Here is a 27,945-nt window from a genome sequence, read left to right as displayed (position 1 = left end):
TCAGGATCCTGTATAACTGCGACTCCTCAGAGCTTAGCAACAGACTGTTGCTTTTTCGGTTGATTTTTAAAATAAATGTAAAAGTAATTCTTGACATTATTAATGTAGATTTCCTACATTAATAACTTACTTAAACTGTCAGCAGAGGGAAGTGACATGTCAACGGCTAATTAAACGTATTGCTGCAGAACCGGACTCGGCTATAACAGTGAAGGCGACAGAGCGAAGGAGACAGAGCGAACAGCGACAGCCAGCTGAAGTTTATTACTGGTCCCTCGATAACAAAGGGGGACGCTTTTCTTCTTCTTTGGTGCTATTATTCGACGCCATCGTGCGGGTTGAAGGCCTCGAAAAGATTTGCAATGCAAGATGTATTCGTCCACGGTGTTTGCATTGTAAAAGGTAAGTTTAGGCACGGTTGAAGTTAGCTAGAACCAGTAGCGATGCTAAGCTAACGTGTGATAGTTAGCATTAGCTGTTAGCTGCCTGGATGCAACGTTAGACGTGTCTCTGACTATTTGCTGGAATCACCAGTGTCCCTGCTAACCGTTAAACACGCGCCGATGTTATTTTAGTGGTCAGAACGAGCTGTGAGTAACTTTCATTTTCAATGGAAGTTTAAGAGAAATTAAATACATAACGTGAGGTTATATTGGTGTCTGGTGACAGATGTCACGGTATGTGACACAATATCGACTAATCTTTTCTGTGGCTATTGACGCACATAACTTGGATGAAATGTCAACGTTGGTGTCGTTTTAACACTTTCCTTCCAATACTTCTCTCGATCAGGACATGGAGCACAGAGGAGGACCGTCTGAGTAACAGGGATTGACTTCAATATACATTCAGGACCTGTGCTTCATCAAACCTCCGCCACTAGATTTGATCTACTAAATGGAGAAGGGTCGTTTGGTTCAAGCTACCATGGACATCTATCCCCGGCCAAGCGGTGAAATCCAGAGGAGGAACCCTCAGCATGACTTTGAGCTCATCCAGAGGGTGGGAAGTGGCACATATGGAGACGTGTACAAGGTATAGTGCCGCTACTGGTTCCCACACAGCCTGTCATTAGTGCTGCACAAATCTGGCTTTACCATCATCACATGACTTATTAATTCAAGTAGAGCCAGAGTGTTGTTTGTTTTGTGAGTCACAATAACATGTGGCCAACACGTTTGGCAGTAGCTGTTGAATGAGGGCCAAGTTCGGCATCCCTTCATATAACGTTAGTCTTCTTCTGCTACTAAAATACACTTTATTGGCAGTAATAACAGTATTGTCACATGAAACAATCTACATCATCTATTCATTGTGAGATGCAAGACCATGGTCCGTTTATTAATCAACTAGTAGATCAAAAGAAAATGAATCTGCAAAAAGACACATTTGCTGCTTCCTGCGTCTCAAATGTGAGGATTTGCTACATTTTTCTGGTCTTATATGAATTAAATATCTTGGAGTTTTGCACTGTTGGTCATTCAAAACAAGAAATTTGAAGACGCTATGATGAGCATTTTTCTCTATTTTGTTTCTGCAGATTAATCGGTAATAAAATGATAGTTGCAGCCCTAGTATCGTTTTCCTGGTTGTGCAAGTTAACTGAAACAATTTCCTGAACCCGTTTGACTGACTGAGTGAGATGAACAGTGAAAGCTTGTACCCGCTTGTCTAATTTATCCACATCCCTTTTTCTTTTTATGATGGAGGCCATGTTACCCATCCCTAGTCCAAAGCAGCAGCAGTATAACAGCAGTAGTATTTCCTCAAACTGGATACTATCAGTTATCGATTAACTTTTATTAAACTGAATTAATCTGTAGATCTGCTGTCAGCTACAACATCTGTGATGTTTGTGTTACTAGAGAGGAAAAAGAAGGAACCGTTCATGGACTCTATTTGCTGCCTTTAGAAGCTTTACTGCTTTCACCAAATTATTTTCAGATAACTCGTATGAAACTGGGTTAGAGAGCAATCTTTGTACACATGATCAATCATTCATGAGTCAAACAAACAGAGTCACTGCACTGCCAGAAACAGTCCCATATTAAAAACGGTTAAGTTTTAAAGGAAGGACACAAAGAAAATTCATATCACCAGATTATTAGAAGAGTTTTACTGCATAGAATCCAAAGGAAACACTTCTTTCTGGTTATATTAGTATATAGTGGTTGCAGTTTTGGAAAGTTACTGTAGGAACGATTGTATGTATTGCAGAAATAGATCACACCGTGCTCCAGCAATGAACCAAAGAAATGCGATGTGAGAAAATGTCCTGCAAAATGAGGTGATTTAGCCACATTTCCCCACTCTCTGTTGGCTGTGGGGAGTTATTCTGGAGCTGTTCTTGTTTATCAGCCACAGATAAACAGACGACCCATCTGATCCAGAGAGTGATAGTTCAGGCCGCCTGTCGTCCACACACAGCCTCTCTAGCCAGCCAGCCCCCCCCCCCCCCCCCCCCCCAACTCCCACCCCCAGACAGGCCACCGGTGGAATGCTGCGCCTGGTATTCTCCCGCAGCTCTTAGGCTGAGCACTGCAGCGCGCTGAAATATGATCGGGCCCCTGTCTAAACACGCGTTCTGCTGGGTGTGTTCTGGGCGGCACTGATGGCAGAAACACCTCAAATTGTGAAAAGGCCTCCCTCGGTCCGCTGTGCTCTGCTGACTTTTACTGCACACAGAAATCCTGGCCTTGGATGAGTTATTACATGTTTGTTTTCATTTGAGAACCACATATTGATGTCTTTGTTATTGCTGGTCATTTATCTTCATTATGATGTCATACACTTAGCTCTGTGTATTTAGTTGTTATGATATTCCTATAAATGCCCAAATTTTGTCTAGAATCAGTACTTCTTAAAGGTTCACTCAACATTATGTACCAAAATCTTACTGTACAGAGAGAAATGTATGCACGTTTTGTTTTTTGAGTTTATGAAAGGCAGTAACAGTATCTACGACAGGTCAATAATGTAGGTCAGTGCATTGATACGAGCTCTGTCTCTGCCGTTGCTCGTGTCAAGGTTTGATGACAAAGAAGGAACCAATGAATCCTGCACACTGCCGCTCACTTATACTCATAAACAATGCGTGTTAAGAGACGCTATCCTTCAGTCGGCCTTCAGTGTGTGCAAGAATAACTTGAAGTTGTTGGATGTCGGAAACTATTTTCATGTTTATTTGTTCGTCAGCGTCAACATTCTCACTTCAGTTAGCTGAACCAGAGATCTGTGTAGACGTCAGGCACAGCTGGCCAGTCCCTGGACACGGGGGTTTTTCTTGTTACATGCCAGACTGCTTCTTCCTCCAGTCAAAGGTTGTTTAAGGATGTTCAAGCTTGTGTTGTCTGCTGCATCACCTATTTAAACGGTCAGTAACCAACTTCCCCTTTCTGGGTTTAGTGCTCAGGTTGACTTTAGCTTCTTCTCGAAATGTGACGATAGACTCGCAGGTTGTTAACAAGTATTTAATCATTACTTTAACGGGCTTTAAAGCTGCAGAGCCCCACGTGAAGAACAAGTTTTTGTGGAATAGTTTTCGGGTATTTGTAAGTCTGTGATGCACTTGCTAGGGCTGGGCGATAAATCGATTTAATCGATTAATTCGAATGTGTGCTTTAAGGCGATGTGTTTTATTGAAAATCGAGAAAATCGCCCCCACCCCTTTTTCCCGTAGTAGAGTGCGCGCGCATTGTTTACAAACTAAAACAATGGCGGCCAGCAGCTTCACTGCTGCCGCCGCCACCTCACAAAAACAACCCAGCATTTTGGAGACATTCACCAACTGTACTCCGCATGAGAAGAAGAGTGCCCGGTGGAAAGCCATCACGGATGCAGTCGCGATGTATATCGCAAAAGATATGGTGCCCATATACACCGTGGAAAAGCCGGGGTTTATTCACCGTCTCAAAGCTTTGGACCCCAGGTACGTGCTACCAAGCCGTAAACATTTTTCTGACGTTGCCTTGCCTCGGCTGTACAATAGTACACGCCAAAGGATCTCTGCGGAGCTGGAGGGGATGTCATTCTACTCCGCAACAACTGACCTGTGGTCCAGCAGGTTGACCCAGACACCGATCCACTTGACTGGTGGAAGCGTCACCAACTTAACTTTCCAAGGCTAAGTACTTTAGCAAAGAAATACCTCTCTGTGCCAGCTACAAGTGCCCCCTCTGAGAGGCTTTTCAGTGTGTGGGGGGGGGCATTGTTACATGCCACCGTGCATGCCTGAAGCCAGAGGTAGTAGACAGGCTTGTCTTCCTGGCAAAAAATATTTAGAAAAAACATGCACTACTGTTTAATACTGTTGGTTATGTTGTGAATGCACTTGATTTTGTTTACATGCACTTATTTACTGTGCAAAATATGTTATGTTGATGTTAGATCAGATGTTGCACTTTTGAAAATGTGAATGTTAAAGGGTCATATACATTTTATTTCATGCTGTGTTTGTATCAGTGTATTCAGTTAGAAAAGCTTACTGTAAAAAGTTACATTTGCACAGTTGTTTACAATGGAAGGCTACTATTTAATGCCATTTAATGTTATGTTTAATTTAATTTTATATTTAAATGATTCAGGCAAACAAAAGAGTGACCAAATACTTTTTGTATACTACAGGCACCTTTCTACAATGTTCAGGTTTTGTTTGCACTTTATTTTTATCAACCTACTTGGGAAAATCATCACAAAATAAAAGAAAAAATTGTTTTCAACAGCTTCTGTCATCTGCAAAAAATTTTGGGGGAAAAAAATCGATTTAAATCGTGAATCGGATTTTTTGTAAAAAAATCGGAGATTTTTTTTTTAGGCCATATCGCCCAGCCCTAGCACTTGCCTTATCAGCTGCAGAAGAAGTACTGTAGATGTGTGAATCAGCAGCACAGTCCCTGTGTTGAAAGGTGGCCATGCTGGTGGGTTTCATGGTTTACGGGTGATTTAGCTGCTAGTCCCTCACTTGCACTCCCACGGATTAGGGAGAAACCCGTCTCGACCTGGATTTTGAAGTCCGTGCAACCTACTTTAAGATTTCCTACAAATAGATGTGTTTTTAAATCTAATGCCAGTGAGATGAAGCCGTGGGTAAAATACGATATTAAACTGTGAAGATGGTACTGCACAGACATGTAGAAGAAAAGGTTGACCCTGTCCAGCGTGAGCTCTAGGGATGGCGCGTGTTTAAGTAGACTCTCGGTCTGATTGTGCTCCAGTGTGTAGTGATGCTGACTGTGACTGATGGAGGTGGGGGTGGGGATCATACAAATGGCATTTATTGGTTTGATGCTTATGTGGGCCAAACCTGTGACTGATTTCCCAACAGAATACAGTCCCATGTTATGTAATGTTCAAGGTTGCAACTGACTTATTTTCATTAAAGCAGTAGTAATAACTGCGTTGTGATATTTGGAGCCGTGCTGACCGTTGTGCTTTTGTGTCTTTCAGGCTCGAAACATCCGAACCGGGGAGCTCGCTGCTGTGAAGATCATAAAGTTGGAACCAGGTAAGAGTGATGTTCACCATAATAACAATAAAGTCTGGAAGATAAGTCCGGTATTTTCCAGGGGTTTGAATGGAATGTACAAAATCCACAAATCACAATATTGTAGTACAGTGCCAATACTCATGGCCCATTGCTGTTTTGCATATTTTAATGTGAATCATGATCATTGGTCAATATCCAAAAACGTTATGTAGAGTGCAGAACCACAAACCGACTTCTGGCTTAAGCGTGGGACAGTATAGTATATTTTATTCATGCAGGAGGGCATATGATTTATGAATGCAATATTCATTATTATTATTTGCTTTTCGTTCCATGCCTTGTCTGGTGTGCAGAATTGGTCAAATAAAACCGTTTTGAAGCGATATGGAGAGCGAGGTGATGCGAGCAGTTTGCTGTGAAGCGGAGGAGGACGTCTGTGTCCCCGCTCTGCTGTCTGTGCTGCGGATGACCTAGTGACAGAGTCGGTGCGATCCAGATTCGTGGGATTATAATGAGGGCTTTGTACCACCAGCAACCAGACTGAGCTCAGATGATTACCAGTCAGTGGACGAGGAGGACATTCACTCCTGTTTGTTTTCTCTTTCATTCATCATGTCGCTGTTAGTTAGTCTGTGAGTGAGAGGATGTGGGGATGTTTTTATCTCAAGTTTACACGCGTCGACTTCTTCAGGTGTCATATTGTCCAAAATTATGGCTCAAACTTTTTTTTTTCGAACAACCTGATAAACTCTTATTTAAGGCATAGATGTCTTCTGCTGGGAGATGGGAGGAGGGGGGATTAGTGTGTGTGTGTGGGGGGCAGAAGATCAGGGGCTTAGCTGTAACCTGAGTCCAAAGAGGGAAAGGGGAGCATTCTTTGTTGCCATCATGACTTTTGACTTTTAAGAATATAAATAAATCTTTTATTTTTAATATAAATACATTTGAAGTAAATCTTCACTCTGAGGCTGCAAATTACCGTAATTTTCATTCTCCATGAATCTGCCCATTATTTTCTTGAGTAATCGATTACCGGTAGTTATTCTGTCTTTAAAATGTCCAAAAATAAGAAGAATGCCCTTTATAATCCCCTCAACATGATTTACGGTAGACTGGTTGAGAGCAGTGTTGCAGCTTAACACAGAGGATTTTATCGGTTACATTTATCCGTTGCATAGCCCTGCACAGGTTGTCCTATAAGCATCTTTAAACACCCTTCATACTGGCTTTATCTTTTTTTTTTTTTAGATGAAACCAGGATTAATCCAGCTCAGGTTGTCCTGTTTAAGCAGGACTCTCTTTTCTTTGCTGGAGTCACTCCTCTCTGTGCTTCAGGTAAACCGCTTTGGGCGGAGCGCAGACTCAAACAGGTTTGACCAGGAGGAGTGACGCCACTATTAAGTAAGGGGCAGAGAGAGGGAGGGAGGGAGAGAGAGAGGGAGGGAGAGATGGGAGTGCTGAAGCCCTCTGTTGGCCACAGAGCAAGTTAATCTGATTAGTTCGTGGTAAACAACTATTTAAGACCAAATTAGTTTGGGCCGTCAACACGGAGTGAGGCGAGATTTCTTCTTTTTTTCAATTTCCCCTCCTGTGTACAAGCATTAACTCGTCAGTTATTTTTTAACACAATTATTACATCCCTCACTGTTCCTCTTTCCCTCTTATGACACTTCATTTTGACATATTTTGTTGTTAATTGTCCCTGAGAAGTTTCCATTAGAAATCCGGCTGTAGTGGGATTAAATTTAAAGAAACTTATTTTCTTCAAACATGTCATCTTGTGCAGGACTTGACATTGAATACGGTAAGTCCAACCTGCTGAATATAAACTTGAAGCATTATGCGAGGTTGTGTATATTCAGAGGGAAGCTCTCGGTCTGAGAGGAAGTGGCTACACTCTTACGCCTCAACTCACCAAGAAGAGGAGACTGTCGTGTGAAGAGAGAGAGAGAGCGAGAGAGAGAGATTATCAACATCACTAATTGGCTCAATCGCGGTTAAAGGTTGGAAATATGAAAAGTCATAGCACCCCTCTGGTGAAAGAGCTGAACATTTTAATAGTTGAACGGTTTCTGTAGCTGTAAAAAAAAAACCTTTAAAAACAGGATTTATTGGACAGGATTTATTGTTGGAATGCTTAACAGCATTCCAACAATAAATCCTGTTTTTAAAGGGTTTTTTTCCCCACTGCAATAAGAACTCAAACACACACTGGTGACTTTCCCCTTCCATTTGCACAATCAATGGCTCAGCTGTGCAAAAATAAATGTGGGACATGTCGCCTTCCCTTGATTTAAGGTTATTTACATTCTTTTTTTTAAATTTTTGTTGTTTGGGTTCAGACCAAAATCATCCATCAGTTTCCTACTCAACCTTAAGCCCGTTGGGTCATACCAAAGACATCAATCTTATATAGTTGCGTTAAGAAGAGGCTCAGTACTTTATTAAAACAGCTCAACACTATTACTTGTAAACGTTACTCAGACGGTAGTAAACAGTGTATTTGTTACATAAACTACATATCCAACGATGGACCACGATGAAGCTCTATTGAAATGAGAGAAGTCCATCAGGTTTTGTTTGGTTAAAAGTAAAATACTTCGTCGGAACAATTTCATTACCAATGATGGTCTCTGCACATGATTTGTTGTCTTTGTGGGAGTGTGAAGAGATTAATCTGATGAGTCTGTTTCATGTGATGTTTGTATTCAACTCTTCACAGTCACATACCAGTTGTTGTTTCATGTACTTCAGACAGCCAATAGTCGTATCATCTCGACCCTTCTGATGGAACTAAATACCCAAATTAGTAGCCGTGGGTAAGTTCAAAGATGATGGAACGTCACTGGTTTGTTGTCTATCAGCGGGATGGTTATGCACGTGTTGGCATTCCAGCCTATTTAATTCAGACAGTCCCGTGAGAGGGCCTGACCTCTCAGACAGACTAAAAACAAGACTGCTCTTTACTCTGGGTTAAAAACGTTGTTTGTGTGCACATGAAATGCCTCTGTGGTCCCGGTACGGTGTCTGGAGCGATGTGTTGCAGTGCAGGTCAACAACTTCTCTCCGTCTCCAGGGACGGAGCTGGTGGTACTCGTCAAAGCTTGGACGCAATTTTTGAGACAGCTGATTTTTTCAACCGAATTTAGACATCAAAACACCTTTTTGTCGACATGCATTCTGTTGAGTTTAAACACTTGACCATATGCAGAAAACAAATGGTTTGTTGACTGTAATTTCCACTACAAGTAATGTGCGATTTTCTTTTTTTGGGGGGCTGAGATTGTATCCATTAAATGAGCTTAATCGGGACAGATGTCTTTGATGACAGTCTGTTGATAGAGCGCTGAAGCTGGCAAAGTCTGGGAGAGCTTAACTTCCCGTTGATGTATTCCAGGACCATGTCTCTGCACAATTGGGAGCAGCTGGGCGTCCATATTTTATTCTTCTTGCTTCCTACTCGTCGGATGTGTTGGAGTGCTTTTGCTGAACTGGAAAGCAGCCTGGATATCGGCTCATACCATAAAAACTTTAAAAGTACAAGGTGTTCCTTCTATTGGTATTGGCTCTTTAATAATGTGCTGTTCTTATAGAGAGATAAAACATTGATTAATATCGTCAGAGTGAAATATGGGAAGATTTTGTTCTGTGGTTTTTGAGTTTGGCAAACGGGTGTGGAAAGTGTTTTCTGAAACATAATGTTTATGGTGTGCACAACCTTTTGTATCATCTGAAAAATACTTCCAATTCAGGTTCTTTTCTTGTGTAAAAAAAACATGACTTTGTAGATGAGTCATAAACCAAACAAATTTAAATATCATGTCCACGATCATTAAAATGAAACGGTTCTCTGAGCAGAAAATGAAAACCCAGACTTTTTGTCCATGTGTGATTTCTCCCTCTGTTTCCAGGGGATGACTTTTCCATCATCCAGCAGGAGATCTTCATGGTGAAGGAATGCATGCACCACAATATTGTGTCCTACTTTGGGAGCTACCTCTGGTAAGAGCCGGCTTAAAATACTCCTGCTTTGTCATTTTTCCCTCGGTATTTCCTCCCCTCTCGCAGCCAGTCCCGACGTATAACGTTTGTGAAATTCATAACTGTCTTCATAACTTAGTCACGCCTGTGTGTGAAAGTGTGACTCAAACCTTTCGACTGGTGCTGACTCTTCTGTTCTAACGGAGCCTGTGTTCTGCGGCTGTTTTTCTGAGAGGAAGTCGGGCTGGTCCGCCCGCCGCTGCCTCCGACTTCCAGCAGGTTTAACTGGAATATGAGCCTCTGATCTGTTTTTATGTGGCTGTTAGTGCAGAGAGATGCACGTCTCATCACAGCAGGCACGTCTTGTACAGTCTCGCCACGTGCAGCACAAATGGTTACTGTGAACTGTTCATGAGCAAAGCCACCATGCGTTGATTATTATGGAACTAGATTAATTGCATTAGAAGCACCACAATTATAAGTTTCCGCTCAGACCGGTTTACTGGCCTAAAATCATTTCCATGTAGAGTGTCCTCGTCTCCTGTGGCCAAGTTTGATCACACTGGTGGTATTTTTAGCTTCTTATCAAAGGCTTGACATCATTTCTCTCCTCACTGCGCTCTTAGATCTCCAGTTCACCAACAGAAGCACTAAACAGTGTTTATTCTTTCACCTTTCTGCATAACGTTTATTAACATGTGTTGGTCAAGTTGTTTCAGGAAGGTTTGCTGATTTGTACAGCTTAACTTGTTCAACAAGACACCTTTGCTGCTTAATTATGTTTAACCACTTGTCAAAATATTTGGATAGTTATTTATCATATAACTAACTAGCAGAGCAGCAGTTCCTAAATTCCTATTTCCCTCTTTCATCAGTCGAGAGAAACTTTGGATATGTATGGAGTACTGTGGTGGAGGATCTATGCAGGACATTTATCATGGTGAGCTTTTGTCTTATTCATAACCAGTACGCTGAACTCATAAAGTGGTTTTAAATACTGTACGCACATTGTGAAATCCTTAACCTGTAAAAATGGAATGAATTTGTGTTGTAACAGTGACGGGACCTCTCTCGGAGCTTCAGATAGCGTACGTCTGCAGAGAGACTATACAGGTAATTGTACTTTTACCTATTTAAAAAAAGAAAATGTATGCCTTTTAAGATTTTAGTTGAACTTGTTACTGAATACATTCTTTCCCTTCACAGGGTTTGGGATATCTGCACGACAAGGGCAAGATGCACCGTGACATTAAGGTATCTTTTCTGTTTTGTTCTCTTCTAGCTTTAGAATTATCTGGGTCAGGCCCATTCTTCTGTCACATACAGACACTTTACCTCATGCAAACAAACAAAACACGAGGGGAAAAGGAGAGGTGTGAGGTTGACAAAAAGAGGTTGCGCAGCCTGAAAACACGTAACGTCACTGTAACTGCATCTGTTGGCCCTCAAGCAGCCCAAAGGTCTGACTGCCCTCTGATGCTGCAGCGCTGCAGAGGTGTGAAATGAAGCCACAGGAAAAGTGTAGCTCACTCGAAAGCATGTGATCAGTTGATCACGCACACAGACTGCCGCCTCAGTTTCATGTGTTCTCACAGAAGGTCAGGGTTGGACCTATTATCTTTACTCTGCTCTACGCAGCGAGCACTTCCTGTTTCCTCTCCTCTCACCCCAGGATGCCACCAGAGAGACGGTCAGTCACGGCCAACAGAAACAGTCAGTGGGGCCGTCAGAAAGCGGTGATACTGGTGCACCTTTACTGGCAGCCTGATCAGTACCAGACCAGCAGTTAATGTTTCAACTCCACCAGATGTTTCTGACGATGTATAACACATGATTGGCACTTTTATTATGAACCAGTTTGGCAACACAGCAGCTCAGTATTTTAAGCCTCAGTCTCATGATGCTAAAATATTATTATGATCTCTTGAATGTATTTTCTTTAAAGTCAAATAAATGTTTATGGGATTTTTTTTTTTATTTTTTTTTTAACAGGGTGCCAACATACTTCTTACAGACAACGGAGATGTGAAGTTAGGTAAGTCGCTCTTTAGCATCTTAATTCTCAGGGACTTGAACGCCTCTGTCGCTTTCAGTTGTCTGTGGATGACGTAATCTGAAAAAATAACCCTGTCAATCCTCGTTACAGCTGACTTTGGAGTTGCAGCCAAAATAACAGCCACCATTGCCAAAAGGAAGTCCTTCATCGGAACACCTTATTGGTGAGTGTGTCGCCGTCATTAAATGAGCCAGTGGGCCTTTGACTTTGCTGAATAGTTTGAAGAACGATGGGAAGTTTTTATATTCCGAGAAGCGTTTTAATCAGATACTAGAACATTTTCTCGTCAACTGTCTGTGTCATGTGTTCTCTAACAGAATCTAGTTTGTGGTGACAACATGTGCAAGTGGTTAGATAGATGCTTCCCCTAAAACATAAAAGTTCAAACTCTCACAATAGCTGAAGTGTTTTTGAGTAAGGCAGTGAATCCTCACCACTGAGCTCTAAACACACCGTCACAGGGGGAAAGGTAAACCGACCCAACCGTTCATCCTTCTTTTTGGAGAGTCCTCACTGAATTCTTGTCCTGAATCTGTGTAGGATGGCTCCAGAAGTAGCAGCAGTGGAGAAGAACGGCGGCTACAACCAGCTGTGTGATATCTGGGCCGTTGGCATCACGTCCATCGAGCTGGCCGAGCTGCAGCCTCCAATGTTTGACCTCCACCCGATGAGGCACGTCTTGCTGTTCCTCAAAGAATGATCAGCCAGAGCTTCCTCAGACCATTCTTTAGCCACTTTTCTCCTTTTGTCTCTCTGTCTTGTTTCATCATTTAAATGGTCATACTGTTTAATTCAGAATACGTTAAGTCTGTTATTGAAATAGGATGCAGGCCTACTTCAGTATGTTCCCTCTTTAAGTCTGTCAAAACCACTCTCAATTCAAGTTTTTCATTCATTCTTTAGGGCCTTGTTTTTGATGTCGAAGGGCAGCTTCCAGCCTCCGAAGCTAAAAGACAAAAACAAATGGTGATTGCCCAGAAGATTCAGTGTGCTTTATGAAACCTTACACTTTGGTCTCAGACGGATAGCAGTGACGAACATTGCATCAAAACAAAATCGTCTTGTTCCCCAGGTCCAACGCCTTCCATAACTTTGTCAAAATGTCTCTGACAAAGAACCCAAAGAAGAGGCCCACTGCAGAAAAACTTCTATCGGTAATGTTCCCTACTGGGCGCGTCGGCATGCTGTATGGTAGACATTATACAGTAGGAGATTGAAATGTTTGCAACAAAGGCTGTATTGCAGTTATTTTAGCCTGAACCTATTCACAATGGAAATTTAGCATGTTAGCCAAAAGGACCTCAGTCGTCCCAATGAGCTTCTATGTGGTTTGGCTGAATTTCATAGCTCTGTGAGCCAGATCATGGCCCGTAGGGCTTAAGTTATTAACAAATTACATTCTTAAATATCGTCAACAAAGCCTCAGCCAAGAGGAAGAAGGCTGGTGCTCCGGCCTGTATGCATATTCCACGACAAACTATGGTATCTTTTAAGAAGCCCACAGCCCTGCTGCTTCTTAAAAGATACCATTCACGTCTCTGAGGAAAGGTGTCCAGGAATCTGATGATTAACGCAGGTGGTTTAATTACTTTATAACAGCGAAACTTGGACTTAAATATCCATTTCATCAGGGACTGGTGTCCCTGTTAGACTGGACCTTGTGTGTGTGATTAAGGATGTCGGACCACAAGTATTTAAACTATTCTTCTCAAATGATGCACCGGTTCATAACAACTGGCATTCTTGTCCTTTTTTTTTTCCTGCAGCATGCGTATGTAGCCCAGACGGGTTTGACGAGGAGACTTGCTGTTGATCTCCTAGATAAGATGAACAACCCAGACAACCACCAGCATTACAGTGAGGTGGACGATGATGACCTGGAGGTAACGACTAAAAATAGCACCGACACTGTGAGACATTTGCAAATGCTTTGAAAAACTAAGAAGGGAATTTAAAGTCTACAAAGAAGTAAAGAAGAAAGATATAGACAACTTTATCAACAGTATATATTGTTGGTAAAGTATAAAAGAAATGTGCCCCAGTTGTTGTTTTTGACTGTCTCCTTGTCCAATTTCCCCAGACCTTGTTGTAAAACAGACTTTCATGCAAACACTGTAGGAGTCTCTATCAGCGGGGAATGTAAATATTAGCGCACTGTTTTTTCAGCAACTTAGTAAAAAAGGTGATCTTGGCTGAAGTCTGTTTTCATGTTCCCCTAAAGCGCCCTTCCCCCTCTTCTTGATTCTCTCCACCGACATTGTTATTCCAACTGGAATCAACATCACATCTACGTGGCAGCCAAAGAGGTGGTACGAGTGCCTTTTTAAAGGACCATTGTGCTGCTCTCCCCCTGACAGCAGGAGCACTGTCTTGGCCACCATGAATGAAAAAAAGCCCTGAAGGCTATTGACTGCGAGCAATGGAGCTTGTTGCAAACAACCAGTCTCTGGGATGCATAATAATGTGACGATGCTCTCAGTTCTCCTTAAGTCACATGCAAGTTTCAGGTTTTGTTTCTGCAGAATCTTTAAAAAGATAAACGTCGTCATTGTTCTCAATGACTCCAGGCTATGCAGCGTTGGTGTTGTATGATTTGACAGCACTTTACCCTACTTTCTGCACTTGTCTTGTCAAGTGCGCCTCCCACTGTCAAAACCTATTTTCTCATCTTTAAATCTTTGTCGCCCTCCCTGCCTCAGCCCCTCTCTGCAGTCAGACACATCATCCGCTCCACCAACAAAAAAGCCAGAGCTGAGAGGACGCGCTCAGAGATAGACTGTAAGTAAACAAAAAGCCCAAACCCAGCACCAAGATAAAGGCCAACCCCCTGCTGTGCATCTGTCCTGTCATTGGTCGGCATGTCAGTCGGCCCGGCTGTGTAGGTTGATGGAGGTCTGTCGGCTCGTCAGAGGGTCATCTCACTGATCCTGCAGAACTGGCTGGCCCTCTTCCAGACCACAGCATGTGGTAGTGTGTCTAAAAATAGCCTGGGCATTGACGGCAGAGAGGGTGGATGTAGTTCAGTCCATTACGTTAACTGTCCCTCATCTTTATTCCAATGAATAATGTGAAATGGCTTGTCTGAAGGCGGTCATACAAAATGTGCTTCTCAGTCAACGTGTATTCGGCAGACAATCCGGATTAATATATTCTGTAAATGTATTATTTTGCAACCCTTCAGGGAAGTTGTTGTGTATCTGTGTTGTCGTCAGTAGTGAACGCTGTGTTGTGACAGTTTGTCATTTCATCATTTTGGGTCGATGTAGTAACAGTTCAGTGGCGAGATGTCTGTCTTTGTTGGTTGCTTGTCTCATTTATCTGTAGCGATACGTGCTGTGCTTCACTGTGACTGTACCAGATGCACTTCCTGTTTAGTTGTGTCTATATTTCTCACAATTACGTCTGACTTTCCCTCCTACATGAAGCAAACAATGGGAAAGACCAAGGAGGGCCGTACTCAAGTCCTAGCTTCACTGAGGGCCACGGGGTGGACGCAGGTCAGTGACAGTGTAGTGAGACGGTGTGTGTGTTTGCTCACTCCCAAAACCTCCTGAGAATTGGGATAATGTAGCACAGAACATTGTGTGTGAGATTTAAGTGGCACTAATAAGGTGAGTTGCTCTGCATGTGGCGGCGACTTACAGTTTCTTTAGTTTCAATAAAGTTTGGACGTTGTGATGTCTTGGTTCCTGTCAAATGAAATGACATTGTAGATTACTAATCCGATCCTAACATGGAAGTTAGGTTTGACTCATACGCCTCACCTGATCCCTGTGTTAGTGACTCACCTCCTCGCCGTTATGTGTTTTTTAAATGCTGCAGCACCTCCACATTGTCTGCATACCTCGAGCAGAAAAACACATTAGGAATCTCTGTCGTCTGAATTCTTGAATACAAAGTTTCTTTGTTGATGAGAAGCCGATTATGTGGGAGTATTTATTGGCAGGTTAGGTTGATTCCTTTCGCCGTCATACCTACAGCAGGATCACTCCTGTTTATACTCTCCTCCACGGGATCAACTGCTCAAACCTAAACTAAGGAATCTGTTCTGTGAGCTCATTGTATTTGGTGCTCTCTCACCAGTTTGTCCCCAAAGTCAACAGATCTGGTGAAGTGTAATGCGTGTTTGTCTCTGGTGACCGACTAGTCTTCGGGCTCCAGACCAAATATTATCTTATCATAATAAACCAGAGAAGGAGCTCTGTGGTGTTTTGGCTGGTTCATTGTGATGGAAGCAGTTGATCTGCTGTTGGTTCCGTCTGTCTTACACGTGTGTTCTAAGGCTCCTGCTACTAATGCACACGAGTACTACTCCCGTGTGTGTGTGTGTGTGTGTGTGTGTGTGTGTGTGTGTGTGTGCGCAAAACTGAACACGTCTTTCTGTCATTTACAGTTGACAAGCTCCAGTTTGAACCACCTCTCCGGAAGGAAACTGAGGCTCGTTCTGAAATGGTGATAATCATGTTCACTTTAGTCAATCAGTATTCAAGTGCTACCTTCTGTTTGTAAACAATTATTTTTTTTTTAAGTGCATGTTGAAAAACAATATCTACAAATGAAGAAAATTCAGTTTTTAGAAATTGTATTTGTGTGCATGTGCGTCTTTCCACAGGATGGGAGTAAAGACAATGACTTCCCTTCCCCCTGGAGTCCCTTTGCAGAGGGAGGAATAACCAGGTAATCCATGGAAACTGTTGTCCCAGGAGCTGCTCCCCCCTCTCCCAGGCTTATTTAGTGGATGGTTGCATCCCTAGATTCATTCAGAGAAAGGAAAGTTTTGTGTCTTAGGAGTTTGTTCAAACTGAAAACAAAATGCAGGGACACAACATATTAGTGGCAGTGAACGTATAGTTCAAGAAAGCAAGACGTCTGATGAAAAGACTAAAGCTTCTAAGTTATGCTCTGTAACCTCCTTGCTGCCTCCCCCGTTGACCTGCTTATTGACCAGCGCTAACCTGTGTCTGTGCATGAACTCGCTCCCCCCGTCCGCACTTTGAAATGTTGCTTTGGCCTCTTAAGCTCCTTCTCACTTGTTCAATGTGCTTTGACTGTTTTTCTCCCTCCACTTCTCTCTGTCCTCTTTTGGCGCTCTCTCTCGCTCTCTCTCTCGTCTTGTCCCACGAAGGAGCCTTCTCAAAAGCGTTGAGGACGAATTGTTCCAACGGTAACCCTAACACTGTGTGTGCTGTCGTACCCTAAACCACGTCATCCACTTCACCCCTCGCTTGGTCCCGATCCTTTTTTCAGTGACACCCCTCCATTCACCATCCGTGGTGTGATAATAGCTGTATATCCAAACTGTGCATACGTTAATCTGAGACAACCAGGCAGGTAGAACAGTGTGATGTACAAAGAGACAAACACTGCAGCATTCAAATAGACAGACTTGTTTGCTCAGACTTAACCCTGCATGGACGGAGCTGTAGAATAAAGTCCATTGCCGTTTTAACACCTCTACTTCCGCTGTCCAAAGAACTTTGTTAAAGTTGCATCACTTGTTTTTGTCTCTAGTTTTATGGATAATAAAGAGACTGCATAGATTTTTTTTTTTTTAACTAACGCTGTAGTAAACATTAAGTGAGATTTTTGTTTGAATTGAAGCTCTCTCTGGTTAGAACGAATGCGCCCCACTTCATTTCCTCAGTCCTGTTCCACACTGATCGCTGTTTGTTTCCTGCAGGGGACACATCGCCCATCTCGAAGATGCCTTTGAAGAAGTGGAGCTGTGAGTGATTTACACAAAAACATTGGTGACACTTTCTATGACGCCCGTGTCTATGATGCATTACAGACATTATGTCTAAAGCGCTGTATAATTACAGTTATACGCAGTCATGAATATTCATGAGGCCTTTTTACAATAATCATAACACACAAAGGATTTTATGATGACTTGTAAGTATGTTTGTAATGCATTATAGACATGGCCGTCATAGAAAGTCCTACCCAAACATTCGTTGCTGTCGTTGACATCGTTCTGAAAATAAAAAAACTCCATTTCAGGTCAACTCTCAAGCCCGGCATTCCGCCTCCTCTTCCTCCGAAGGTGAGCCCCAAAGTTATAAATAACGTTTTACTGTGTGGATTCTATGCCATTAGAATCTTATGTAGTGCTTTGCATTCACATCAAACTGTTTTCACTCTTTTTACCCGTCAGCCACGATTAAACAGCTCGTCAGAGGAGCTCGGCCTTAACGATGAGCGCTCTGTGACGGTCCGGAGGTTCCCCAACTCTGAGAACGGACCGAGCCAGGTGGGTCGCATCCAGAGCACCCCTGAGCACCTGGGCAGCAAGGTGGAGCACTCGCCTCCGGATTTCCTCTCCGTCAGCGTCAGCAGCCCCGGCCTTTTGTCTCACGCCTCTGATCCTGGTGAGTCTTAGTCTGAATTTACACTTTATTCATGTGCAATAACCTGTTCATGCGTCTTCAGTCAAGCGGGTGTCTAAATGAGAACTTGTTTTATTTTTACAAGCTCTCAGTAAATCTGAATGGAAAGGTAAGCCAGCCTGATGTGAATGCGTCTTATTGTTGGATTTAGGTTCCGGGTGTTTGCCGGTATGATTAATAACTTCATAACAAATGTCATTTTCATCTGCCTGCTCTCTCGTGACAGATAATGATTCGGATGACAGCGTGAATGGAGGCAGTCCCAAGATGCCACCCAACCGACAGCACCGGAAGGAGAAGAAGGATTTCCCCGTGAGTCTGGAGATACTGAACAACATATTACGCTGCAACATGTATTCCAGTCATGATCAGCCACACTCCTTGTCGTCGGTTTCAGGAGTAAAATTTCATCTGTGGTTTCAGAGCCGATATTTTATCTGTGGAGCGTCTCCAACTAGCTGGCTGGCCTCACACTGAAACCTCAAATATGATGTTTTTCCCTTCGTCCGATCCAAACACAAACCGTTAAAGAGGGAATGTTTGCATCCACACATGTCGAACATTAATTCACTTTGACAGAAGACGCACAAAAGAAAACTCTCCGTGTTGTTGTTTGTTCGGCTCATTGTTGAGGCTGAAGCTAAATGAAGCCGCTAAATAGAACGTAATTGTTGCAGTGTGGTCAGTATATTATTTTTGTTTCCTCTGCTCCTCGTTAGAAACCAGCCATCAACGGTCTTCCTCCCACTCCTAAAGTACTGGTGAGTGAATCCTCTGCATTGTCCCTCGCAGCTGTCTCTTTTCCCTGCTGGCCTGGTTTCGTGGGCATTGTCATCAAACTGTTGTCTGAGCTGCTGCTGCTCTACATTCTGTAGATATTTTGTGTCCACAGAGCTTTCTGCTTTGTGGCTGCTTCAGCTCATTAAACCCTGGCTGACGTTTCAGCGCTTCACTGAGCCAGCGGCTGCCTGTTCTGAGCCATGTTGCTTTTTTTTTTTTTCATTTCAGATGGGAGCCTGTTTCTCTAAAGTGTTTGATGGCTGTCCACTGAATATCAACTGTGCCACATCATGGATTCATCCAGACACCAAAGGTACCGCTCCCTTTAACAAGCGTGTTACACAAACCTCTTTATTTTGGCCAAAGCTTAATTAAAAACAAATGCTTCTCTTCTAGATCAGTACCTAATCTTTGGGACGGTGGATGGCATCTATACGCTGAACCTTAACGAGCTGCATGAAGCCACAATGGAGCAGGTAACGGGAGCTCCAAACACTGATTATAACCCGGATTAGTTCAGTGTTACTTACTTTGTATGGGAGGTTTATATTGCTTTTAAGTAAATGGGGCTTTTTTTAAACATATGTAACTCCATTAAATGAAGCATTCCTTGGCCTTTTGTAAGGACTTGTTACTGGTAGTAAACCAGATGGCTAATGTCCAACTAGTTGGTGATTGTACCACTTTTGTTCGATTCCTCATTTAGCTGTTCCCGAGGAAGTGCACATGGCTGTACGTTATCAACAACATCCTGATGTCTTTATCTGGTAGGTGATGGACTTCTCACCGCCTCCTGCGTCACTGACCACTGTCATAACCTGCTGCCTCACTGACCACTGTCATAACCTGCTGCCTCGTTGTCCTGTGGTACCGAGCTGCCTCTACATGTGCAGCCCGACAATAACTGTGTCTTGTGTTTGTCATCAGAGCCTCTATGAACTTTGTCTTTGTGGCGCAGTGACTCATCTGGCTTTACAGCCTGTTCCTCTGAGACATGTCGGTCTCTGTAGGTTACAATGTAGGACAGTTTGTTTCATATATTTAAACGGATGTCCGAGTCGCTGTTGTTTTTTCAGCGTAACAGTTGAGGATGGGATTAGGAAGTTTGGGTTTCACCCTCAGCTGTTTGCTTCATGGTATACCTGACCTCTGTTCTCTCCTCCTCTTCCCTTGGACACTGTCCATCCTCCTCCTCTCGCCTGGCTTGATTTGATATTCTACTAACTGGCTTCATCAGAAGGTAATCATGCTTCACATCATCGTCACACTGCTGTTGTTACCCCTGCTCACATCTAACCTTTCTACATGTGAAAGCTGCTTTATGGATCCAGAATGTGTAAAGGAAAATCAGAAAATCAGAAAAGTTGACCCTGTCACGTCATAACATATGACGCGTAATATTCTGCTGCAGGGAGAACCTTCCAGCTGTACTCTCACAATCTCATCGGGCTGTTTGAGCAGCTGAGGAAGCCCGGCCTGGCTGCTCAGTTCCAGACTCATCGCTTCCCAGACAAAATGTTACCCAGGTGAGAACATGTGTCCGAGGCTTTGGTCTCATATATAACATTCTCTCACCACACGTTCCTGACGCTTTTGTGATAAGGTCACAACTCGGCTTTTTTTTTTTTTTTGCTTTAAACATGTTCCCCAGCATGAGTGTGGCAGTCTTTTTGTTCCTCACCGTCTTCCATCATGAAGAACTACTGCAGTGGTAGACGCACTGGCCCACTTCCCTGATTCTAGACGTTATCGGCTCTTTTAAGGCACAACAACTTGACTGTTTTCTCTCCTCAGGAGGTTCGCCCTGACAACTAAGATCCCCGACACAAAGGGCTGTCACAAGTGCTGCATTGGTGAGTGGCCTTTGCCTCCCAACCCCTCTGTTTATTTACTCACTCTTCCATCATATTATACTGTGTCAATACATGATTAACATCTCCGTTCTGGGCATGTCTCCCTTAGCTTTGTTGCAATGTTTGTGTTCTCTAAGCCCTCATGACTATTCACATTGTACACTAATCCGAGTGCGGTTTGAATAAATTTACGTTAAAAATAGGTTTTTTTTAAACCACATACTTTGATGTAAATTGTGCAACGTAGGTTTATAACAATCGAGCGACCCTTTGTGACAGTCGTCTGTATTTCACAGTGAGAAATCCATATACAGGCCACAAGTACTTGTGTGGAGCGCTGCAGTCTGGGATTGTCTTGTTACAGTGGTATGAGCCCATGCAGAGGTTCATGCTTATCAAGGTAAATTGGCTATTTTTATCTATCTATCAATATCTTATCTATTTTTATCTTATCTAATTCATCAATTTAATTTAATTCATTTTTTTGTAATTTATAAATTTCATTTGTTTTTTGTAATTTATACATTTTTTCTAATTTATAATTTCTTTCCAATTTATAAATTTTTTTTAAAAAAAATTCTAATTTATCATTACACATCAGAACACATTGACTCAAACCCGCTGTGTTGGTGCTCTCTTTCTGCTGCAGCACTTTGACTTCCCTCTCCCCAGCCCACTGAAAGTGTTTGAGATGCTGGTGGTCCCGGAGCACGAGTATCCTCTGGTGTGTGTGGCCATCAGCAAGGGCAGCGAGCCGGACCAGGTGGTCCGCTTTGAGACCATCGACCTCAACTCCTGCTCCTCCTGGTTCACAGAGATTGGAACAAGTAGGTCAAGCATGTACTCTGTTGCGGAGACGAACACCATGAAAACAATACAAAGACTGGCTGTCTATTGGCCGTCACCTCCCCAGAATGCAATGCAGCCTCACGTCTTTGTGGATTTATTATTAGTGAAGAGCTTTTGGGCAGTTTGAACAACCAGGCACATAACCTGTGATGACATGGCTTTTTGTTAACTTTCTAAAGCGTGCTTCTTCTGCTCATAACTTAGCAAAGAACCCCTAAGGAGAGTAAAAAGTAGTTGTACTAAACTTTTAATTACTTGTAATGAATACATTGATTATGGTGTGATGACGATTGTTAATGTTGTACCGTTCCTTCCCACAGCTCATCAGCAGGTGGATGCAATCCACGTCACCCAGCTGGAGAGAGACACCGTGTTGGTGTGTTTAGACAGTAAGTACAATCTCTTTCATCAGCTCGGACCAGCAGCTCATGTACGGTGTGGATGTAAGCATCTACGTTCTGCCACATCATTGTTACAACCTTTTTCATTGTTTCGCTCCCCAGAAAATCTGAAGATTGTTAATCTCCAGGGCAGACTGAAGTCCAGCAAGAAGCTGGCGTCTGAGCTCAGCTTCGATTTCTGTATCGAATCTGTTGGTAAGCTTTGAGACAGTGATTTTACACGCTGTGTAAAGAAATAGAGCTACAAATGTTACATTTACAATAGAGCTTTATGTAAACTCAAAATGAATGTCATCGTTCCTCTTGATGACGCTGGCAGTGTTTCAGTGACATGTGGCCTCGTTACCTTTTTGTTTTCTGACAGTGTGCCTTCAGGACAGCGTCCTGGCCTTCTGGAAACATGGCATGCAAGGAAAGAACTTCAAGTCTAATGAGGTAAACATCTGACCATATACGACAGCTGGGTGGCGATTACATTGAAATACAAATTCACAAGTCTGTAGTTTACTAGTAGTCAAGTATATATCACCTCTAAGCTTTTCAGTCTTCAGGGGAGGAACCTCAGGTGGATAGGGTCAAATATTTTTAACTAACTTCCGCAGTCGATTACTTTAATAAGTATAATGAATAGAATTTATACTATCTTTATCCCTTTAAGGGGGAAATTTTTCTCAGCATTTGACCCATCCCTGTATATAGGGAGCAGTGGGCTGCCAATGACAGGCGCCCGGGGAGCCTTGGGTTCAGTGTATTGCTCAGGTACACTTCGACGCGTGACACGTCCCAGTCGGGGATCGAACCGTTGACCTCTTTGCCCAGTGCGCCACGGTCGCCCCACCGTATAATTTCTGATATACGTTTTTATGGAATTTTATGTTTGCTTATGCAAATGAGGCATTATATCTAATTATAACTTTTGATGAATTTAGGAGAACTCTACAGAGTCAAATGGACCCGGTAGTAAAATAAAAACCTAAATGTGTATTTTGGATGTTTCTTTCCACTGGTCTGAAAGAAGACATGTTATGGAAGCAAAATTGCCCAAAATTTCAAAATTGGCCAGTGCATGGCAGACATTTTTTACCGAAATATCCGACTCCATTTTCATGGGTTGCCAGTGACTAAAGAGGAGAAACTGTTCCTGAATACGAGCCTGTCTGTTCTCCACATGAGAACACCTCTGGCTCTTGTCCACAAAGACCCTGAGTGCCTGCCGTTTATACGGGCGGTGGCGCGTTGCAGATGATCCCGGGAGATGAGACCTCAGGTGAAGCCAGACAAAGTGTCTTTGTGTCGGGCCGAGGTAATGAATTTGTCCTCCTTTCACGGAGGGATTCCGTGTTCACCCGATCACGAGTGGCGCTCGGCAGCAGAGTTAAAAGTTCAAGAGATCACAGGGAGGTGAAGCATTCTGTTTTTATGAAAAGCGATACGGGGAGAGGGGCCAGCCTTTAGAAAGCTCGCCGTGTCAGACGTGGTCCTCTGGCACTCTGATGAAACAGACGGTCTGATCCCAGCCCAGCTTCACGGTTCTGCCACAGCAAGGATTTTTTTTAAATGTCAGCTGCCATGCAAAATTCATGCTCAATCATAAACGAAACCCGCAGCGGCACTAAATAATTCAGCCTTTGTCTCGTTATGATTCCTCTCAAGAGCGAAGGCGTTCGGGGGGGGGGGGGGGGGCAGGCCTGTTGAGCCGCTCCGGTGGGTGCTTCTCTGAACACCCGAGACCTTGTTCTCGTTTAGACCTCAACAGATCAGATCTCTCCGAGGCCAAGGACTTACACCTAGCAGGTGTCACACGCCGACTATCTCGCGTCTGTCGACAACCTTTCGTGGCATGTCAACACGTGAGGGTGTGTGTTTGAAGGGGCCCCTTGTTCTTCACGCTGCACAGTGTCGGGCTACATCTTGAGACTCGGACTCGTGAGCTCCAGCATTGTACACAATAACAGAGTCCCTAGAGACGGCACTCGGTTACCTGCAGTCTGTTCAAAAACATAGAGACGTTGTATACCTGAAGATGCAATAAGTGATCCCAATGTAAACGCTCACCGAACCACCAACATTGACAGGTCTTTCAACATACAGACTGACGCCAAACAACGAGATCATAGTAATGTTTTGTGAGGCTGCTAAAGGTAACTAATAAGTTCAGTGTCAGTGAACATGACGTGTAAGATCGGTAACAAACGTAGTGTTTGCCAAGGCAGGAGCCTCTCATGCCTTCTATTTAGAAGTCTGCTCTTGTGGAGGTCTGTCTGGTGAGAACGGGCTTCAGTATAACGATATTTGTTGATTCATGCGTTTTAACGCCCCCTCTGCACCAGCAGTACGTCAGATACACAGAAAACCTGTTTCAGTGTTGTTTTGTCCTTCCCCAGGTGACTCAGGAGATCTGTGATCGAAGCAGAGTCTTCCGCCTCCTCGGATCTGACAGGTTGGTACAGAGAGATTTCCCTCATGAGCGTCATCGGTGCAGACGAGTGATCAAAACGAGTCTCAAAGGACTTCTTTGACGTCACCTCACAAGCAAACAGGACTACTCGCCCTATCTATCTGTCTTCTCATCAATACCCCTGTTGGTGTAGTTTGTCAGGCACTCGTGTTGTGGCTGTCCTCCCTCAGGTCTGATTACCTGGAAACCACCAAACAGCTCGCTCACCTGCTGTGTTGTGAGCCCACAGCTCTCTACCGGTCTCTCCTCGCTCTATTTATTCTATCAATTCTTTTCATCTGTTCTTGTTCTTAGATTTTACTTTCAGATGACTCTAACCCCAACTGTTCCTGAATGCACCACGACATCATCCTTGAATTCTGTCTGTCTCTGTCTGTCTGTCTGTCTCTCTGTGTCTGTCTCTCGTTCTTGTTAGAAGATAGTGAGAAGTTATTATCATTTCCTGAAGTCCAAATAGATGTCATCAAATTAGTTTCGTCTGACCAATAGTCCAAAACCCAAAGTTAATCAATTAACCGTCACGTGAGATGAAGCAAAACAGCAAATCTACAGCTCACAGAAGCTGAAACTTTACTCCTGCAGGGCTGCAACTGACGATTCCTTTCTCCTAATTCATACATTCATGGTGTCAATCAGACAAAAGCAGTAAAGCCTCACGTTTTAGAAACCAGGACAAACAGTTTGCTTCAAAAATGTCTTCAATTATTTAACAGCAATCAAAATAGTTGCAGATTAGTTTTCTGTTAATCGACTCATTGATCGAGGTCATGGCTGTTTGTTTGAGCTGCAGACACAGTAGGATGTGGTTTAGCTCTCTCTCTCACACACACACACACACACACACACACAGAGCGTGCTCAGTCAGTGATGACTCCTGATGAAGCCGTCCTGCCTGTGGCACCAGGGCAAGGCCCCCCCCCCCATGTTTTATTCACCGCTGCCACTGCCAGCCTGGTTTGAGTGTCTCTCCATGCCTCTGTAATTCCATCTGATGGAACGGACAGTAAGGACTGTAGCTTCGCTGCTCGGCTGTCATGACCACATGGCGTCTGACGATGCTGACTGTTTACAGTTGTGGTTTTAAATTGCTGGTAGAACAATGCTAGCTGTTTCCAGTCTTTATGCTAAGCTAAGACCATATATGGGTTGTATACATCTTGTCATCGAACGCTCAGCAAGAATGCAATTAAGTTAATTTCCCAACATGTTGAAGTATTACTTTAATGTACATGTGATGTATAGTTTAACGCTCCACCAGGTACCACGACCGCCATCGTTTAGTATTTCTGTGATGTTCTAACCGTGGTGTCTGTGTTTTTGTTTTTGTTTTTCTAGGGTGGTGGTTTTGCAGAGCCGGCCCACAGTCAACCCCACGGCCCACAGCAACCTCTACATTTTAGCAGGTCATGAGAATAGTTACTGAGCCTCCCCCAGAGGAAAGTGGAGGAGATGCCTCGATTTTTATTGGGAGAAAACTCCAGACCTTCACCTCAGGTTCTGTGTCGAGGGAAACGTCTGATTTAACAGTTACTGGGAGCGTTTGTTACTGATCACGGGATCGACAGGTCAGTAGAGAGAGAGAGGAGCCTCTTCAGTCTGGATTCATGAGTAGCCTTACACCAGCAACACGCTCATCACAAGCAACACGGAAACCATCACGAGCAGAAAGCGGAGCGCCGATAGAAGCTGCAGTGGACGTTGTGGACCGAGTTACGAACGAGTTATCTAGAGGTGTTATTAAGTGCCATTAAGATTCACAAGAATTTGTGACTGTATTTGCGAAACGGTGGGAGATTTATTGTGTTATTGTCTGTAACATGTCGCTCATAATCACATTCGAAGGCTTGAGAGGAGATTTCACAAACTCTGAAGTCAAACTAAAAGCGCCGTTTAAACGGAAACCCCAGAGCATTGTGGGTTATTTAAGCAATATTTATTAACCTCGTGCTAAGTGATGTTTGATTAACAGCCAGTGGCAGTGCAGTCCTGCTGTGTGAGGATTAACTACCTAGTGAACAGCAGCTTTGGGTTATTTTCTACTGCTATGTAATATAGTCTCATCTCTCCTGCTCTGCTGCGTTTTTAGAAGTCTGATATACCGTAATGTACTTTTTTTTTTTTTGGTCTTTACCTTCCTCTTTTATAGACCTTTTACTTCTCATTATTTGCACCATGTAAGCACTTTTGTACATTTTTTTTTTATTTAAAATGACAAAATGAGGGACAATGCTAGGTTTTGCTAACATCTTTGCATTCCCTTCGCAAAATGTTTAATGTATGCTGTTTTTTTTGGAATAAAAAAAAGCTGTTAACAAGATAACGTGATTGGATTAATGCAACAGAGCAGATGACGAGGGTCTGAAGGGAGGAACGGAGGAACAGAGGAACACGGGTGAGTATTAGTTTCCATCATTTCACGGTGTAGTCTGCCAGTCCTCTGACTTCACCAACCTGCATTAATTAGTTCCACTGCGACAGAACAACATGCTGAGTTTACATTTTACTCATTTCATGAGGTCGGGCAGATTTGGTTTGTCGTGATCATCACCAAAAACACAACGATGGACTCAGAAGTGTAAGAAAAGACATCCTAGAATGATAGAACTGCAGCACAAAGTCATCTACTACCAGCTATAAGTGATGTCAGATTGAGGTTTTGTAAGGACAGGAGCATCTGAGAGTAGCGGGTTGTTTACCTGTGTGGGTGGTTTACCTGACTAACTGACTGGAGGAGGCTGACATTTACCTGCCTCTGTATTTAAAAACATCTCTGACACTCTGAAGGTGTATAAACAACAACAAGCTTTTTCCATTTAGTTTATGGAGGTGGACTCAGGCAGCTGTTCCTATGGGAACTGAGGTGGAAAAGATAAAAATGCGTCAAGTTGAGTCAGTGGATAGTACAGGATGTGGGGTGATTTCACCTTCACAATAAAATCAAGAAACAAACCTGCCATGTTTGCTCTGATGGAGCTGATTCACTAAAACATGATCAAATAGTTTCACTATTTATCCAACTTCTTTCTTTATCTTTCGGCTATGTTCCTTGTTTTGTCTCCGATCTGTATTTTGTTTACTTTTACATTTAATTTTGATATAACATGCTTGGTTTAACACCAACGCCTGAACAAGCAGTTAACTAATTTTGGGATTTTAAAGCTTCTGAACTTATCCTGTTATGTGCTGAACTATACCTACTCCATTTAAAATGACTTCTCAACAGTGGCGGACAATAAAGTACGTTTACTCAAGTAATGTTCGTAAATACAATTTTGAGGTTCTTGTACTTTACTTGAGTATATTTTCTGCCACTTTATTCTGTTCTCATACTCTATATCAGATGCAAGTATTTCACTCTTCACCCTAAAGAAAATATTTGATAACTGGTTACTTTGCAGATTTGAGATTAATTATATGAGATATATATATATTCAAATAAATAAGGTAATATAAAATACAACTTTATTGATCCCTGAGGGCTTTTAACAAGTTACACAGTAAAAATGAATTTAAAATAATTAAAACTAGTTTCACGTTTACCAGCTGCACATTAACGCACCAATGACTAATTCAGCCAATGCTTTTTTACTGAAATTGAGATTTTTGAAAGCAGGATTTGCTCATTTTGCGTTTTATTTTGAATGGCTTGGCCGGATGTGCTGGTTTATTCTATTTGCCTTGACTCTTTAAAAC

At 42.9% G+C, this 27,945-nt stretch overlaps 1 protein-coding gene across 4 annotated transcripts; it reads left to right on the top strand.

Annotated features, from left to right (window-relative positions):
* Positions 1-23: 23 nt before the first annotated feature.
* map4k5 (mitogen-activated protein kinase kinase kinase kinase 5) lies at positions 24-26,563 on the top strand. 4 transcript variants are annotated; one of them, XM_079286575.1, is made up of 35 exons: positions 24-402; positions 793-1,035; positions 5,446-5,503; positions 9,397-9,487; positions 10,342-10,406; positions 10,524-10,579; positions 10,673-10,720; positions 11,459-11,501; positions 11,613-11,685; positions 12,063-12,194; positions 12,426-12,488; positions 12,595-12,676; positions 13,289-13,405; positions 14,222-14,300; positions 14,948-15,019; positions 15,916-15,974; positions 16,135-16,199; positions 17,203-17,247; positions 17,526-17,568; positions 17,680-17,893; positions 17,997-18,020; positions 18,138-18,223; positions 18,631-18,672; positions 18,920-19,004; positions 19,088-19,167; positions 19,398-19,458; positions 20,103-20,217; positions 20,486-20,544; positions 20,841-20,944; positions 21,194-21,371; positions 21,714-21,782; positions 21,897-21,989; positions 22,159-22,229; positions 24,179-24,234; positions 25,588-26,563. In XM_079286575.1, exons 2-35 carry the CDS (start codon positions 898-900, stop codon positions 25,673-25,675), a joined length of 2,754 nt encoding a protein of 917 aa, XP_079142701.1. In that variant the 5' UTR covers positions 24-402; positions 793-897; the 3' UTR covers positions 25,676-26,563. The 4 variants fall into 4 exon arrangements, with proteins under 4 accessions (XP_079142701.1, XP_079142703.1, XP_079142702.1 ...); XM_079286577.1 differs by lacking the exon at positions 14,948-15,019; XM_079286576.1 differs by lacking the exon at positions 17,997-18,020.
* The last annotated feature ends 1,382 nt before the right edge of the window (positions 26,564-27,945 follow it).

The sequence above is a fragment of the Melanostigma gelatinosum genome (assembly GCF_949748355.1).
Source record: "Melanostigma gelatinosum genome assembly, chromosome: 16".
Classification (NCBI taxonomy): domain Eukaryota; kingdom Metazoa; phylum Chordata; class Actinopteri; order Perciformes; family Zoarcidae; genus Melanostigma; species Melanostigma gelatinosum.
Note: the sequence above shows the minus strand (reverse complement) of the source record. Positions and strands in the feature narration are given on the sequence as shown.

What these genes read in the sequence shown, in the direction of transcription:
- map4k5 (XM_079286575.1), top strand. Translation starts at nt 898, where the DNA reads ATGGAGAAGGGTCGTTTGGTTCAAGCTACCATGGACATCTATCCCCGG. An exon ending in GACGCGCTCAGAGATAGACT is followed by an intron (nt 14,301 to 14,947) that starts GTAAGTAAACAA and finishes TCCTACATGAAG; the next exon opens with CAAACAATGGGAAAGACCAA. An exon ending in AGGAGAAGAAGGATTTCCCC is followed by an intron (nt 18,224 to 18,630) that starts GTGAGTCTGGAG and finishes GCTCCTCGTTAG; the next exon opens with AAACCAGCCATCAACGGTCT.